This window comes from Arachis hypogaea, chromosome 7 (genome assembly GCF_003086295.3).
Source record: "Arachis hypogaea cultivar Tifrunner chromosome 7, arahy.Tifrunner.gnm2.J5K5, whole genome shotgun sequence".
Taxonomy (NCBI): Eukaryota; Viridiplantae; Streptophyta; class Magnoliopsida; order Fabales; family Fabaceae; genus Arachis; species Arachis hypogaea.
In genome coordinates, this window is record NC_092042.1 from 19075187 (window position 1) to 19094108 (window position 18922).

The 18922-nt window shown below is 37.7% G+C and overlaps 1 protein-coding gene across 1 annotated transcript; it reads right to left on the reverse strand.

The window, feature by feature from the left end:
* Positions 1 to 12962: 12962 nt before the first annotated feature.
* On the reverse strand, positions 12963 to 13436 carry LOC140174311 (putative protein FAR1-RELATED SEQUENCE 10). The gene has a single exon (XM_072198744.1). It carries the CDS (start codon positions 13434 to 13436, stop codon positions 12963 to 12965), a length of 474 nt encoding a protein of 157 aa, XP_072054845.1.
* Between the last annotated feature and the right edge of the window lie 5486 nt (positions 13437 to 18922).

Here is an 18922-nt window from a genome sequence, read left to right on the forward strand (position 1 = left end):
CTTGTATCTTTCCCAAGCTTCATAGAGGGATTCACCATCTTTTTGTTTGAAGGTTTGAACATCCACTCTCAGCTTGCTCAGCTTTTGAGGAGGAAAGAATTTATCCAAGAAGGCAGTGACCAGCTTATCCCAGGAGTCCAGGCTATCCTTGGGTTGTGAATCCAACCATATTCTAGCTTTGTCTCTTACAGTAAAAGGGAAAAGCATGAGTCTGTAGACTTCAGGATCAACTCCATTCGTCTTTACAGTCTCACAGATCTGCAAGAACTCAGTTAAAAACTGATAAGGATCTTCAGATGAAAGTCCATAAAACTTTCAATTTTGTTGCATTAAAGCAACTAGCTGAGGTTTCAGCTTAAAGTTGTTGGCTCCAATGGCAGGAATGGAGATGCTTCTTCCATCAAACTTGGACGTAGGCTTTGTGAAGTCACCAAGCAATTCTCCTTGCATTATTATTATTTTCGGCTGCCATCTCCTTCTCTTGTTCGAAATTTTCTGAAAGGTTACTTCTGGATTGTTGTAACTTAGCTTCTCTTAATTTTCTCTTCAGAGTCCTTTCAGGTTCTGGATCAATCTCAACAAGAGTGCCTTTATCCTTGTTCCTGCTCATATGAAAGAGAAGAAAACAAGAAAAGAAAGAGGAATCCTTTATGTCACAGTATAGAGATTCCTTTATGTTAGTAGAAAAAGAAAGTGGAGAAGAAAGTAGAAGAGGGGATTCGGATATTTGGATGGAGAGAGATGAAGAGAAGTGTTAGTAATTAAATAATTAAATAGAATAAGAAAAGAGATGGAGAATTTCGAAAATAATTTTGCAAAAGGGGTTAGTATTTTCGAAAATTAAAGGAAGAAATGAAATTAAAATTAAAATTTGAAACAATTAAAAAGAATTTTTGAAAAAGAGATGAGATATTTTCGAAAATTAGAGAGAGATAGGTAGTTAGTTGGTTTTGAAAAAGATAAGAAACAAACAAAAAGTCAAAGAGTTAGTTGAAAAATATATTAAAATCAAATTTGAAAAGATAAGAAGATAAGAGGTTAGATAAGATATTTTGAAATCAAATTTTGAAAAAGGTAAAAAAAAATTTTTTTTTGAAAAAGATAAGATAAAAGATAAAAAAGATAAGTTTGAAAAAGATTTAATTTTTAAAATTACTTAACTAACAAGAAACCAAGAGATAAGATTCTAGAACTTAAAGATTGTACATTTCTTAACAAGAAAGTAACAAACTTCAAATTTTTGAATCAATCACATTAATTGTTAGTGTAATTTCAAAAATATGATATAAAGATAAGAAAAAGATTTTGAAAATATTTTGAAAAATAATTTTGAAACTTTCGAAAAATAGAAAAAAAAATAAAAAAGATACAATTTTTGAAAAAGATTTTGAAAAGATGAGATTTTTTTTTGAATATTTTTATGATGAGAGAGAAAAACACAAAAATGATCCAAAACATGAAAATTTTGGATCAAAACACAAGATGCATGCAAGAACACTATGAATGTCAAGATGAACACCAAGAATACTTTGAAGATCATGATGAACATCAAGAACATAATTTTGAAAAATATTTGATGCAAAGTAAACATGCAAGACACCAAACTTAGAAATCTTTAATGCATGGACTCTAACAAACAAAAAATGCATATGAAAAACAACAAACAACACAAAACAAAAAAAAAAATCAAGATCAAATAAGAAGACTTGTCAAGAACAACTTGAAGATCATGAAGAATACCATGAATGCATGTGATTTTCGAAAAATGCAAGAAAAATTTTTAAGGCATGCAATTGACACCAAACTTAAAATTTGACTCAAGACTCAAACAAGAAACGCAAAATATTTTTTATTTTTATGATTTTCTAATTTTTTTGTATTTTTATTTTAATTTTTTTCGAAAAATATGGTTAGAAAAATGAAAAAGAAAAGAAAAATTTTGAAAAAGATTTTTGAAAAGAAAATTACCTAATCTGAGCAACAAGATGAACCGTCAGTTGTCCATACTCGAACAATCCCCGGCAATGGCACCAAAAACTTGGTGGACGAAATTGTGATCACATCAATGTAGTATATTTTTGTTGTTGTATGGAATCATTATTATGGCACTTATGTGTGGACACAACTCCGTTCAACTAACCAGCAAGTGTACTGGGTCGTCCAAGTAATACCTTACGTGAGTAAGGGTCGATCCCACAGAGATTGTTGGTATGAAGCAAGCTATGGTCACCTTGTAAATCTCAGTTAGGCAGATTAAATCGGTTTATGGTGAGTTCGAAAATTAATAAATAAATAGAAAATAAAAAGGGATAGAAATACTTATGTAAAGCAATAGTGGGAATTTTAGATAAGTGTGTGAAGACGCTGTGCTCCTCTCGTATCTCTATTTTCTTATTACATTCATCCAATCCTTCCTACTCCTTTCCATGGCAAGCTGTATGTAGGGCATCACTGTTGTCAATGCCTACATCCCATCCTCTCAATGAAAATGTTCCTATGCTCTGTCACAGCACGGCTAATCATCTGTCGGTTCTCAATCAGGTTGGAATAGAATCCCTTGATTCTTTTGCGCTTGTCATCATGCCCAGCCTTCAGGAGTTTGAAGCTCGTCACAGTCATTCAATCCCAGAATCCTACTTGGAATACCATAGACAAGGTTTAGACTTTCCGGATCCTCATGAATGCCGCCATCTATCTAGCTTATACCACGAAGATTCTGTTGGGGAATCTAAGAGATATGCGCCCGGCCTAGAGTAGAACGGAAGTGGTTGTCAGTCACGCGCGTTCATAGGTGAGAATGATGATGAGTGTCACGGATCATCACATTCATCAAAGTTAAGTGTAACGTATATCTTGGAATAAGAATTGAAGAGAATTGACTAGAAAGTAATAATAATTGTATTGAAACTTGAGGTACAGCAGAGCTCCACACCCTTAATCTATGGTGTGCAGAAACTCCACTGTTGAAAATACATAAGTGAAAGGTTCAGGCTTGGCCGAATGGCCAGCCCCCATGGTCTAAGGACTAGGCGTCCAGAGATGTCTAATACACTAGTAAAAAGTCCTATTTATAATAAACTAGCTACTAGGGTTTACATGAGTAAGTAATTGATGCATAAATCCACTTCCGGGGCCCACTTGGTGTATGCTTGGGCTGAGCTTGATCTATCCATGAGATGAGGCTTTTCTTGGAGTTGAACTCCAAGTTATAACGTGTTTTGGACGTTCAACTCCGGATCATGACGTTTTTCTGGCGTTTAACTCCAGACAGCAGCATGTACTTGGCGTTCAACGCCCGGTTACGTCGTCAATTTCCGAATAAAGTATGGACTATTATATATTGCTGAAAAGCTTTGGATGTCTACTTTCCAACGCCGTTGAGAGCGCGCTAATTGGAGTTCTGTAGCTCCAGAAAATCTATTTCGAGTGCAGGGAGGTCAGATTCCAACAGCATCAGCAGTCCTTTTGTCAGCCTTTTTCAGAGTTTTGCTCAAGTCCCTCAATTTCAGCCAGAAATTATCTGAAATCACAGAAAAATACACAAACTCATAGTAAAGTCCAGAAATGTGAATTTAATATGAAAACTAATGAAAACATCCCTAAAAGTAGCTTGAACTTACTAAAAACTACCTATAAATAATGCCAAAAAGCGTATAAATTATCCGCTCATCAGTGCCCTTTTTCTTGTTTGGGTTAATTGATTTTAGGATGCAAATCCTAAAATTTTTCAACTCATCTTATAATAGAATGAGTTTGGATTAGGCAGTTAGATTTTTGAATCCATAGGATGGTTAATTTCGTTTGGCATTGAAAAAAAATGTATGTTTGTGTTTGGTGTTCCTGATTGAGAGTGTTGTTCTTTACTAATTTTTTTTGCATTCCCACAAACTTCAGTTTTTGAATAGGAAAAATAAAATTACAAACATGAGGTTAGAAAATGCGCTTGATGGTTGTTTTTTGCAACATGTGGGTTGGGCTTAGTGTTTTTTTTTTTTCTGGGCTAGGATATGTAAATGGGCCGTGCTATGATCTTCCAAAGCTATGTGTTGCCACTTTATACAGTTTCTTAATGCACTGCACCAATTAAGTGCACTCACTAAAACTCCATTCATTAAGTTAATCAAGTTAAGGGCTATTTTTATATTCTTTATGTGTTTGTTAACCCTTTAATACGTTCGTATGTAACTTTTAAACTTGCAGGATATGATACTAGGCCATCCTCGGTGACACTATTGTTGGGCCTACTTGCATTTCTTTCTACGAAGTTGTGAGTTACGAATGCTGCGATTATTTGACATATTGGTCATGGTAACTATGTCAGTCATGTGCCCACATGTGTGTGCTAGTGAAGAAGGGGTTGCTCTATAAATAAGAAGCTTCCCCAGCACGTGTTGTGTGTTACATTAATTTTTTCTACTCCCGCACAACGGTGTTACCAGTGAAAATATTAGCCATTGAGAAAACAAAGCATGGAGAGCACTGACAAACAAGGTATGCACGCTCCATCACATGAGTCGCAGCAGCATTCGGTGCCGACGGAGGAGCCCGTCAGTGGTGTGGACAACCAGATCAAGGCGGAGTTGATGACAGTGAGAACGGTTGGTCCGCACTTAGTAGATGAAAGTGCTACAAATGCACCATGTTGCATGCTTTGTTTCATTTTATTATTCTGATAACATGTCATGATGGATTTGTCATTCTAATGTCATCGTCCTTCGGTGTACAGGATCTAGTTCGTCGCGACGAGACCATGCTGGCCATTCTGAGCGGCCAAGCGAAGCAGATCCGAGCCATCACGGACCTTCTTACCGAACACAATCGAGTCATCGGGGTTCTCACAGACCGCATCACATAGGAAGACAGCAACGGGAAAGGTAACGTTGTTATTTCCGGACCAGTTCCCATTGAACAGGCTAGTGGACCTACTCGTGCACCTGGTGTGGCATTGGTTGGTTCCCAATACAAAGACCCACAAACAGCTTAGGTGCCGAGGTAAAAAATATTAACAACTCAAAGGCGGCTTTGCAGTACGGATCCCAGAAGCTAGGGGTTGGTCGGAAAGGTGTTTCCAAATACGTAGGTTGAACCTGCTACACCCAAGGTACGCAGTTTATGTTCTCAATTCTAATTTCAAATATTCCATTGTGAAGTCCTTAATGCCGTATTCTGTTGACCTGCTGTTGTACTTGACGCATTTTTTAGCCCAATGTTCCAGAGAAAGCTGGAGTTTTGTGAGGAAGAATATTTTGACTTCGAAGAGTTAAGGAATATACGGCAGCGAGGACTTGAATCTCCTTTCATGTTCTACACATACACCGGTTGGCAGATGACATCAGAAGATATGCCCAAGGTAATATGTATGAAGTATCCCTAGTAACTCGTTGTTGAAATATTAGGCGATGTAAATTTTTTTTCCAACCGGCACCACTTACCAACATTGACTGCTCCTCTGCATAAAAACATTTTCCTTCTTTCACCAACAATGCTTTGCAGTGAAGTGGTTCTTTTCATGGTAAACAAATGTCTTTGTTGTATCTTGAATGTGATTATTTTGTCCCAAATATGGTGTGATGGGCCTCCACTAAAAAGTTGATATCTTTCGTGTGTGTGATCTTCTATTTTTAAATGGGCAGACTCATTTTATGATGACTTTCTCAGCATGAACGGTTAATGAATGATTTTTTTAATGGCCGTGCAGTGCATGGATATTTGTTTCTGGCCCCCTCCGGGGATGCAATTCTTTGGCCATGAATTTGCTGTGGCTGCATATGTGTTTGCTGAAGACTTAGAACAAAGGTGCAACCAGCCACATCTCTGAATAATTTCAAAATTTATTGTTCAACTCTTTTCACCCTTTTTTACTGCAACTATTCTACTATATTCTTAACATGTTTCCCTCATTAGTAGTGAGCTCCTTGTCCAAAACGACCACTATGTCGGCAACAGAGAGGCTTTGTGGACACTGAGACCCGAGAAAGAGGTGGAGGATGATATAATCAACCTTGTAGTTGCGATGTTAACGGCGGGGAAGAACCAGCATCGATGGTGGCTTCCGACGACCTTTTCGGTAAGTTCTCATTCATTTCATGATACACATTTTCCGAATCAAAAACATGTATTGAATGCCTCACTACTAGTCGTGACAACAAATTGCATTAAACCCAGCTTTTCATTGCAAATCTATGCTGGATTACATAAAAGCCAAATATATGGGCTTGGCGGACAACCTCCTAAAGGTACTGATGAGCGGATAATTTATACGCTTTTTGGCATTGTTTTTATATAGTTTTTAGTAAGTTTGAGCTACTTTTAGGGATGTTTTCATTAGTTTTTATGTTAAATTCACATTTCTGGACTTTACTATGAGTTTGTGTGTTTTTCTGTGATTTCAGGTAAATTCTGACTGAAATTGAGGGATTTGAGCAAAACTCTGAAGAAGGCTGACAAAAGGACTGCTGATGCTGTTGAAATCTGACCTTCCTGCACTCGAAATGGATTTTCTGGAGCTACAGAACTCCAATTGGCGCGCTCTCAACGGCGTTGGAAAGTAGACATCCAGGGCTTTCCAGCAATATATAATAGTCCATACTTTATTCGAAGAATGACGACGTAACTTGGCGTTGAACGCCAAGTTCATGCTGCTGTCTGGAGTTAAACGCCAGAAAAACGTCATGATCCGGAGTTGAACGCCCAAAACACGTCATAACTCGGAGTTCAAATCCAAGAGAAGCCTTAGCTCGTGGATTGATCAAGCTCAGCCCAAACATACACCAAGTGGGCCCCGGAAGTGAATTTATGCATCAATTACTTACTCATGTAAACCCTAGAAGCTAGTCTAGTATATATAGGACATTTATCTATTGTATTAGACATCTTTGGTCTCCGTTTTATTTTATTCTTCATCTTAGGAGATTATTGATCACGTTAGGGGGGCTGGCCATTCGGCCATGCCTGAACCTCTTTTCACTTATGTATTTTCAACGGTGGAGTTTCTGCACACCATAGATTAAGGGTGTGGAGCTCAGCTGTACCTCAAGTATTATTGCAATTCCATTATTTTTTATTCAAATCTCTCTTATTCTTATTCCAAGATATTCATTCGTACCCAAGAACATGATGAATGTGATGATAAGTAACCCTCATTATCATTCTCACTTATGAACGCACGTGATTGACAACCACTTCCGTTCTACATGCAACAGAGCTTGAATGTGTATCTCTTAGATTCCCCAACAGAATCTTCGTGGTATAAGCTAGATAGATGGCGGCATTTATGAGGATCCGGAAAGTCTCACCTTGTCTGTGGTATTCCGAGTAGGATCCTGGGAATCCGGAAAGTCTCACCTTGTCTGTGGTATTCCGAGTAGGATTCCGATAATGAATGACTGTGACGTGCTTCAAACTTGCAAGTGCTGGGCGTTAGTGACAGACGCAAAAGAATCAAGGGATTCTATTCCAGTAGGCGCAGGAACCAACCAGTGATTAGCCGTACTGTGACAGAGTGTGTGAGCATAGTTTTCACTGCGAGGATGGGATGTAGCCATCAACCATGGGTGATGCCTCCAGACGATTAGCCGTGTGAGTGACAGCCGCATAGGATCATTTTCCCGAGAGGATTGAAAGTAGCCACCGCTGATGGTGAACCCCTATACAAAGCTTGCCATGGAAAGGAGTAAGAAGGATTGGGTTGAAGCAATAGGAGAGCAGGCATCCTTGAGCATATAGTATCTCCATTCGCTTATCTGAAATTCCCACCAATGAATCTGCATAAGTCTTCTATCCTTTTTATAATCTATTTTCTTATTTTTATTTTCGAAAACCCATAAACAAATTTAATCTGCCTAACTGAGATTTACAAAGTGACCATAGCTTGCTTCAAACCAACAATCTCTGTGGGATCGACCCTTACTCACGTAAGGTTTATTACTTGGACGACCCAGTACACTTGCTGGTTAGTTGAACGGAGTTGTGAATTCAAATAAAGACAATTATTGAATAAATCCATACAAGCACAAAGAATAGTGATCACAATTTTGTCCACCAGGTACCCCCTTTCAACTAATCATTTTTGTCAGCTGTGTTGCTGAATTAGATTCTAAGGTTGTTGCTTGACTGTACATGTCTTTGTTTCACCAACTTTTGAATACTAGACATATGTTCCCCTTCATAGTGGTCGTCATTGGTACTTGATGATGGTCAACATGTGGGAGGAGAAGCTGGTGTACCTTGATTTGCTTAAGCGTAGCTCGGAACGAGAAGGAAGGATCAACCAAATGCTTGACGTGGTGAGTCATATCCGCCACTTATGTGCTTGCTGCTACATTTTCGACTTCATTCATTATACATTAACAGCTGTAAATTACTACAAATAGGCCAGGTTTATTGACCATATACTTGCTGACAAGAGGTGCTATGAAAAGCAAAATATCACCCCTAAGAAGGTGTCCAGCTTTAAGGTCTTTGAGCCATTGGTCTCCCAGCAAGCTGAGGACTCGTAAGTTGCAAATGATGTTGAAATAAGATTCGAAGGAATTTTTGTGATCTGATTTTTTTTTCTGCTATATCTCTTTGGGAATGAAAAATTGAAACAAAAAAATAGGAAACAATCACGGTGAAGGACAAGATATAAGCAACTATTCAATTAAAGGATGTGAATTTTTTTTCTTTAGGTTACTAACAACGGTGGTGTCGCAGAAAAAAAGAAAAATTTCCAGGGTTTAAAGACTACGAATGATGTCATGTTTTCACTTAGGTTGCTGAGACTGATGTTGAAACATGATTTAAAACAACTGCTCCTCTAGTTTGTTGATAGAATTTTATTTCTGGAACAGGATGAATTGTGGAGTGTGGGTATCACAATGGATGATCCTCACCCAGTTGCGGGCATCTTATGAGTTGGAGGTAAAGGTTATTTCATGTCTAGCATATTCATGTTGATTGAGCCTGTTGTAGTCCTACATTGCCTAATTTCATGATTGAATTATTGCTTTAGGAGGTCAACGACAGCATCCGGATGGCATTGGCCATATACCTTGTCATGGGCAGTCACAACCCTATTGCTGAGGAAGTGACAGAAAAGGCAAGGAGGTATTGGGACCGATCAAACAGCGCATCTTACAAGAAGGGAAAGAGACAAGGGAAGAAGGCCAACTCCCCTACGGGTCCCTTGAGCCCCTCAATCTGAGGGCTTTAGTAGCTGCCACCGAGCCTCATGTGGTGGTGTTTGCATTTTTTTGTGGAATATAGTTGTAGCTGCCACTGACCTTCTTTTGATTGTTTTTTGGTTTGCCTAACACTTCCGGAAGCATTTTGCCTAATCTAACTCCTTGACGAATTTAATATGTAATAGTTTACCCTACCTCAGTACTACTTAGGAACACTTGTTAGGGGTCAACAATGCTCTGTGTTACCCATATTTTGATGGCGGTTGAAGGAAATAGTTGTACCCCTAGAATTTGGTTCTCCATGCTTTGTTTGGGGACATTCATGTATTTAGTCTTTAAGGAAGTGATCATGAATGCAACAAACAAGGGAGACTCATTTACAAACACTTGAGTTTGTCACCTATTTTATTATTCATGCCCAACTTCGTTATCATCAATATGTTCAAAATATTATGCTTTTGCTAACTGACGACAGTATTTACAAAATTCAAAAGTAAAATTTGTGCAACTTCAACTTTATCTATTGCACTAAAATGTCACAATTTCTTATGAGAAACGAACTTCCTTCCATGTATTTCAACTTTACATATGGCATGGAAATGTCACATTCTCTTACGAGAGACTATCTAATTACTACAGAGCTTCCAAGACTAGTTTTTGGTTACTTTACATGTTCAGACGTTGACTATCTTAGGCCCTGTGTTAGCACATTATATTTACGTATGCCAAAAAATGATTATAATTTAGATGGAAGGATTTCCGTGCTTGTTCTCCTGATCTAGTTACTCCTTTCAAATTGTGTTATTTCATGTTTGCTCTATAGAAAAACATATTTCATGGTCTTAAATAGAATCAAATCAAATAATTATTCTTTTCACTGTGATAATTTCACTTGGCACCATCACTACAGAACAAAGAAATTTGGTAAATTTGGATACACATCTCAAGGAATGACCATGTAAATTGTATAAACAAGAAAATTAAATTTAAATTGAGTACACTGAAATTATGAGAACAAACACGAATTTGGCACCAGACGACAATTTGGCCAATGCAAAAAAAAAACATAGAATAAACTCAAGAGAAGAGCAATATTTTCATATTGAAGTACCGTGGCACATAACTCAAAGAGGGCAGTTACTACAATATTTTCACTAAGAAAGAAAAGGTTTCTCTACTAGGGGTTCGATGCCTTTTTAGCTACCACTACAACATAGTCATTCCACATGGATGATACAAGTAATCATGATTCGTCCACTATTTACTAAATATAACCACCGACGACATAATCCAACTGGTGTAGCTTAGTTGTCTACGACAATCAAATTGAAAAAAATGTACCATAACATTACATGTTTCCAAAATCCCCACCATTCATTCATCGATTGGTTAGTCTCAAACTTGTCTCGGATTACTTGCTAGCCTCTCGATAACCCTTATTATGTCATGCATCATCTGCATCGACAACATATACATCTCAATTGGTTGCACACACCTGATGAAACAAATTTAACTATTCCAACTAACAATCGTACATCCTCAATCTTCACACAGTTGTCATCGTTAAAGCACATTGGGAGGACAGAATCCCAACTTTCAAAACGGATATGCCTAGTCTGACCCTCCTCGTTTAGCCGGAACCTGAATTCTTCCACGTCTGAGTCATCCACCAGTTCACCCGCTTTAGGTGGAAGCACTTTCGACGCGTCACATCGACCCTAACTTAAACAAACTTGTTATTGGTGAATCCAAAAAAACCTGAAACCATGTCACCAGTAATTTCGGCAAATAGAATCAATTATAAATAAAATTTTGACACAAAAACTTAAAAGCTGCCCCTTGCTAACTGTTACACTATGTGATATGCAAACGGCACCTAACATGGTTGTTATAACATCCACAGAAATACGTAACAACACCACCCTAAACCCTATTACTACTGACTTAGACAACTTAGGATTCCTAGTAACTGTGATAAATAAACCTTTGCATTTTCTGTTGGTGAGGAACCTTCCGACCCAAACTCTGCTGCCTTCTCATCCACCTGTGGGTTTGCCTGCATATTCACTCCCCGCTTTTCAGTGCAGTGTCGCTTCGTGTGTCCGGCTTTCTGACACATGCTATAACGCCTCTTCCTACCATTCATTTTTGTAATCCGAGGAGCCCCTTTGGTCTTAACCACCATGGGATCCTTCACACTGGGAGTATCTCTTCCCTCTGCTGACGGAACCTTCTGATCGTATGCAACCTCGATTTGTTCACATAAAGCTCGTATGCCACTCATCGCTGTGTTAAACAAACCCGGGCCCTGTGCAGCTATGAACGAAAACCATTGCGATGCAGAGTGCAATGTATCCTGACGTAATAGAAATCCCCTCTCACTGCACTCATCAGCTCTTCCTTCACCATAGTTATCCAATGATTTAGCATCCTTATGCCACCTCTTCAGCACCAACCTTGATGGAATTTCTCTCGCATGCTCATGCTCCAAAATGAAAAACATATGTCGACACGGGTAACCCTTTCGCAACCAAAATTGGCAAGGACATTGAACCCTATTCACCACCCTATCATACAGCAACGTTAGTGGCCTACCTGGAATGCCGTAGTCTTCAACGTGTACACCACTGTCGTGGATCGGCGAACTTTTCTGACAAAGTTAACCGCACCGACACCATCAATTACCCTCTTCACGTCCAAGAATAACTCTCGTGTGTAAACAGCGGCAGCAAATCGCTCGAGTGGGTCCAAGCAAGTCGTGATCACTGGGTTACTGTGAATGGACTTGAGGTGGGACTCTAACTCATTATTCCAATACTTTCATACCATCAACTCAACATTCTGCACCAGCTCAAGAACACTGTGCCTTGAATTAAGAAACTTTTTGACATTCACATTAATCCCTTCACATTGAGAAGTTGTGTGGAATCCGGCACAGAATTTGTCTTTTTAGTACGCATTTGCCCAAATTTTTTGCTTATCATAAGTTTCCTTCGCCCAAAAACTATCATGAAGTCGGTATTCAACAACAGATGCATCCCACTCTGCCTCAAACTCTTCTATCTCCATATTCGAGTACAGCCACCTGGTGAAATGTTGTCTTAAGCCTTCATCTTTCACATTCGAAGTCACGTTCTTCTCCACATGCCAAGCACACAGTCTATGTGTGGCCTCCAGAAACACCGCATTGATTGCTGCCCTCATTAAGTCACACCCGTTTGTCACAATCACCGATGGCTTTTTGTTGCACATTACCTCCAACAAATTTTCAAGCAACCACGTGTATGACCCAATGCTTTCATCCAACACCAAACCAAACCCAAATATGGTTGTTTGCTTATGATTGTTTGAACCAGAAAAGATTACCAAAGGTCTCCTATATTTGTTTTTCTTGTAAGTTGAATCGAAGGAAAGCATATCACCAAAGTGTTGGTAATCAACCCGGCTCCCATCATCAGCCCAAAACAAGTTCGCTAACATATTGATGTCCGTCAAATTGTACCTAGCCATGCACATCGGATCCGACACTGCTTTTCCCTCTAAATAAATTATTGTGACGTTAGCGTCTCCATCAACAATCTTCTCCCGCTTGGTCTTCTCGATGTAGTTATAGGCATCCTTTTTGGAGAAACCCATCAGAGAATACCCCTGGCTTGCCCTACCATAAACCTAGGATCTTTGACGTCGGGACACCATGTCCCTGCATTCCATTAATTTGTGCCTTAGCTGAACAATTCATGTCTCTAAAGCTGTTGACTATATGAACCATCCTCATAGGAGTTAAATCATGGTTGTGATCTAGTATAACTTTCTATCGCTCCAAATTTCGCTGACCTCGTCCCATAAGATTGACAGCTTTGCGTCACAGTTTGTGCGCGTCTCCAATCTGTGGTCCCTCTCCCTGTCAAGCCTTTCATAATGTTTGTGCTGCATCAGCCCTACTTTGTTGCAAAAAAACCTCCTCCAAATCACTCTTCTATTATCATCCTTTCCCGAGTCACCCTTGCGAATACCGAACCCATGACATTTGCCGTATCTCTTATAAAACTCATAGGCTGCTTCGTTCGTGCAGAACACCTTCCTCATTATATCAGCTTCAGTCAGCAATAGCACGTCTCGATATTCAGTGGCTTCTCCCTTCACCCCTTCATCACAAGTATCAGTTTTACCGTCTCCAATCAGTGTCTTGTTTGTTTCAGACTGTGTTTCGCCGCTACCATCCTTTTGAATTCCAGCACCTCGATTAACTCCATCATCTAGTTTAGCCTCCATCCGCACAATTACACCACTAGCACAAATCACATTTACTTACTCAAATCAAATGTCAAAGTCAACATACTCAAAATCCATTAACATCAACTACACGTCGTTCTTTACAACATCAAATAAAACACATTAACTTCACCAAGTAACACAGATCTCTAGTTTTTTACTGTTGCAACAACAAAATTGAAATTATATTCTGCAGAATTTATTAACTAGATAAAAAAAGTTGACAACTTTTCTTTGGAACATAAAACTAATGCCGCATTCTGCTGTCACTGAACTCGAGAATTAGCGGCATGTCCAACTCCCATAAAAACTACTTTGCAGAAGCTAAATTTTCCTAATTTTAATCCTACTAACTAGACTCATTTACCCAAACTAACTGCATATACAACATTATATTCCCCAACCAACAATTAACCATTTAAATCATGCATACATAATTATTACTAAAATCAGCACGATCAGTATAACAAATATAAAGCCAGAAACAAATAAGTTTAACAATTTTAGACTTCTTTAATTTATTATTAAACTATCTTGCACAAATATGAACAACATAACTCAACAAATCCACCAGAATATACTCTTTCATAACCTCCGATTCACCTCTGCTAACCACTTCATGTATACATATATTGAATTCGAAATAAATTTCACCCTTTTTCCTTCTAGTGAATTTTCACCACCCCAAAAAAGAGTAAATATCACTATGTCACCCCAGAAAATTAAAATAACTAAAAATGCATATCAAACTATCGTTTTGTGTCTTATATACTTACCAATTACTGCCTAATGTGCTTCCCAGGGTGCAAACTCCCTTGCAACTTCTCACGTTCTCGCCGGAAACGTCAACGTTGGACTGCCCTCCAGATCTTTCACAATACAAAAAACCACTAACTCCCAGCACATGTCGTTGCTTCTAGCTTCTTTTTACCCCTCTTTGTTTCATTTGCCTTTAACCAAAAAGTTGTTGTTATTATTATTATTATTATTATTATTATTATTATTATTATTATTATTATTATTATTATTATTATTATCCACAAAATTTTAATTTTATTTCTCCGTCCAAAAGGAAAAAAGAAACAGCATTACAATTGAAAGAATTTTTGTTTTCAAAATATTTGAGTATTTTTGGACAATTCAATTTGACCTAAATAAAATATAAATCAACAATTCATTGAACCTAGATTCATATTCAATCATTTATAAGTTCATATTTTTTTTCTTTTATCAATCACAATCTAAGCACAATTTCTTCTATATCAGCGTGAAATGTATTAAGAAATTCTAACACGAACAACATCTAATTACCTTAACTTTATCTTCCTTTCCCATGGAATATCGGCATAACCTCTAGAGTCCTAAAAGTATATCATGAGTTAGGAACAAATTAAAAATAATATAAAACCATAAAAATTATTTTATAATAAAATAATATAAAATATAAATAAACACATTAAAAGATAATTATAGTCTTATATAATTATTATTCCTAGGTAATTTTTGGTTGATATTATTTTCCATACTTAAAAATTACCAGCAATCCAATAACAATACAATCCAACAACTAATCAACTAATCAATGCCTCAACATCAAGTTTTAGCACCCAACAACTAATCAATTATCAAGGTTTTAACAATAAACTATAAGAATTAATCATGCTTCAAGCAATCAGATTCAACAATTAATCGTTTAACAATGCTTCAAGCAATCAGCACTAAAAAATTAATCATTTAAAGATATATCTGAGTATATATGAAGCAATCAGCACTAAAAAATTAATCATTTAAAGATATATCTGAGTATATATATATATATATATATATATATATATATATATATATATAGTTTCAGATGCAAAAAAGCATCTTGTTGGATGAAAGGCATGTTTTTTCACTTTTATAAATACCCCATCTTTGGTCACTAGGCATTCATTTTTCTGATAAAACAAACTCCTCCTATGCTAAGTGCAAAAGAAGAAGCTAGCTAAATTATATATATATTAAGGCACTTGGTGCGGAATTTACAACCACAAACTAACCAGCAAGTGTACCGGGTCGTAACAAGTAATACCTCAGGTGAGTGAGGGTCGATTCCACGAGGATTGATAGACTAAGCAACAACGGTTAAATGACTTATTTAGTTAGGCAAGCAGAAAAGAGTGTTTTGGTGTTCAAAAAGCATTAAACAGTAAATCAGAGAATTAAACAAGCAAGTAAATAAGTCGGGAAAAACAATATGAAGAAGGCAGTTAAGGTTTCAGAGTTATCTATTTTCCGGATTGACTTTTCTTACTAACTATTTTAATCATGCAAGATTTAATTCATGGCAAACTATTTGTGACTAGACCCTAATTCCTTAGACCTTCCTAGTCTCCTCTAAAATTCATCAACTGCCAATTCCTTGGTCAATTAATTCTAATTAGAGGGTGAAGTTTAAATTCCAGTTTATATGCCACAAAAATCCTAATTACCAAAAAATAGGAAGATTATATGTCACGTATTCCGTTAAACCCAGATAATTAGAATTTAGGAGAAATTGTTTTCAAGCTATTGTTCAAGTAAAGAGCTTTTCCAAGTTATACAAGAACTCAATTAGAAAGAGGGTCATACTTCCGTTCACCCAAATTCATAAGATAAAGAACGAAAACAATTCTTGAAATATAAATCAAAACATGAATTAAAATAGAAAAATAATAGTATCAATCCATACAATAGACAGAGCTCCTAACCTTAACAGTGGAGGTTTAGTTGCTCATGGTTCAGAGAGAAAATAATGATTTAGGTAAACTGTAAAATACAGAATGTAAATTGGAATAGAATCCCCGCTTCTAGAAGAGAAGTTTCTCCTTTTTATATATAATCCTCATTAATTTAAAAATCTATTTTCTAAATTTAAAATTATATCTTTTTTCTATTTTAAAATCAAATTTGAATTTAAATCAGAATTAATTATAACAATCAGCAAGTCCTCAGTTGATGGATGGGGACCACTTGCTTCATTGGATCCACGCCTAACTTGGCAAAGAGCTGCGCCTTACTTGAGTGCCAAAATGGGGCCCAGAAATCGCCCCCAGCGTTTTCTGCGTGTCACGCGTACGCGTCAGGTACACGCACGTGTCGCTGTGCAAATCTCCAAATCACGCGCACGTGTCAGGTACACGCACGCGTCGCTCCTCGCTAGTTATCTCCTTTAATTCTTGTGCTCCAAATCCAGCCAAATGCTATCTAAAATAAACAGAATTACACAAGACTTAAAGTAGCATCCATAGTGGCTAAAAGGTAATTAATTCTTGATTAAACTCAACAATTTAAATGCAAATTTACTAGGAAAAGATAGGAAAGATGCTCACGCATCACAACTCCAAACTTGAATTGTTGCTTGTCCTCAAGCAACTAAACTAATATAGGCTTAGGATGTGAATTTGCATGAGAATAATAGTTCGATTAAGCTCATGTCTCTTCTTATAATGGGGTTTACAACTGCAATCCTGAATAGTTTTGGCATCTCACTCTCCTTTGAATCAGAAGGATGTCATTGTCATTCGAAATTAGAATCCGGATAATATTATGAATTCTCTGATCTTTATACTCCAGTTTAATCCTTGAACACAGCAAAATTTACTTTATTTCTCTTTTCTTTGGTGCTTTGCATCTTGAGCCTAGCCGTGACTTTAAATGTTTTATCTCAAGCTTCACTTGACACAAAAACACCACAAGCACTTAACCGGAGAACTCTCTTTAAGTTCTGATTTTTCTTTCAGTTATTCCCAGACAGTGGTGCTCAAAACCTTTGGCATACTCTGTTAAACGCACTTGGTCTCGACTCTAAGTGTTCTGTCTCAAGGATTACTTGACACAATCACACTACAAGCATATGACTAGGAAAATAACTCTTTGAGCTTTTAATCATGTCTGACCTCCCTAGTCATTGATATTCAGAGCCTTGGACCTTGCTTTTATAGTTTTTTTTGCTGTTTCTTTTCCTTCAAAGATTAAATTTTTGTTTATTTCAGAGAATCATAATAATTCTCTAAATTTCTGTTCCTTATACATCAACATCCTTTGATTCAAATTCAAATATGCATTGTTCATGTCATACATTCAAAATCAAAATTAATACTACCACATTACGTAAATAAGACTTTCTTAAATTTAAACTCAATTTCTCATGCCATAAATCACTTCTTTTTTTCTTTTTAGATTCAAGCTCAGTGAGCAATGCATGAGACATCTTTCAATATTAAAGCAAATAAAAAAATATAGCAGAACTAAACTAGGACCTAGGAATTTATCTAATAAAGGATCATGCAATAAACGAGGCAAAATAGCAGAAAACCGGAACATAACATAGTAAGAACGGGAGAAAATAATATAGAATGAAAGGAACTCAACCACCTCAATTATCCTAGTGGCCAAATCATTCTTTAGGTTGTGCTCCTCAGTGAAGATGATTCGCCTCCCTTTGGTGCTGTTAAAATAGACAGAAAAGCCATAAGCGAAGCGTCAACACCAAACTTAAAGGTTTGCTTGTCCTCAAGCAAAGAAGAACTGAAAACAGAAAACAAATAGTAAGATAAAAGAAGAATAAAAGGATAAAAGAACAAGAGAGAATTAGGATTCAGGAGGGAGAGAAAATGAAAATAGGGCGGCGCACTAGTGAAGTTGTGCGGCGCATGCGACGCGTACGCGTACAGCACGCATATGCGTGGGGCACGCGATTTTCATAGTGACGCGTGAGCATCAGGCACGCATATGCGTGCCCTTAACTTGTGCGAATCGCGTGAAGGCAGCTGCATCCACGCGTAATCTCTATTCGCGTGGCTTGGGAACCAAAAAAAATCTCATCGGACGCGTGCGCGTGCCATTTGTGCAAAGGACGCACACGCGTCAGGGACGCGCACGCGTCAGGGACGCGCACGCGTCAGGGACGCGCACGCATGATCAAATTTGTGCCTCTAGTACACTTCCAGCCCTAAGCCATCACAACTCTCTGCCCATACACTCATTGACGCCGATTTTCAGGGTCACGCGTACGCATCAGGGACGCGCATGCGTGGATGGCTAAAAGCGCAAACGACGTGCACGCGTGAGGTACACTAACGCGTGGTCTTGTTTGTGCGCAAAGCATAGTTCCAGCGCCACTCCTGCTCAACTCTTTGTTCACTTTTATTTTTCACGCACACACATATGACGCGTACGCGTCAGCGACGCTTGCGCAACGTGTGCTCTTTTTTTTTCACTTGAAGTGTTCGATTCCTATTATAAGATAGCTAGATGATCAGAACACACATAAAACGAAAGAAAAACAGTAAAACTCAAAAAAATCAAAAAAAATAAGAAAATCACTACTACGAAAAATAACTAAGGATACGAAATTATCGGGTTGCCTCCCGACAAGCGCTTCTTTAATGTCACTAGCTTGACACTTGATTGTTGAATTTTCTTCCTCTTCTTCCAGTTGGTTAAAAGAAATGACTCCAAGG

Excerpts from the sequence above, each read along its gene's own strand:
- LOC140174311 (XM_072198744.1), bottom strand. The coding sequence starts at position 13,436 with ATGGAGGCTAAACTAGATGATGGAGTTAATCGAGGTGCTGGAATTCAA.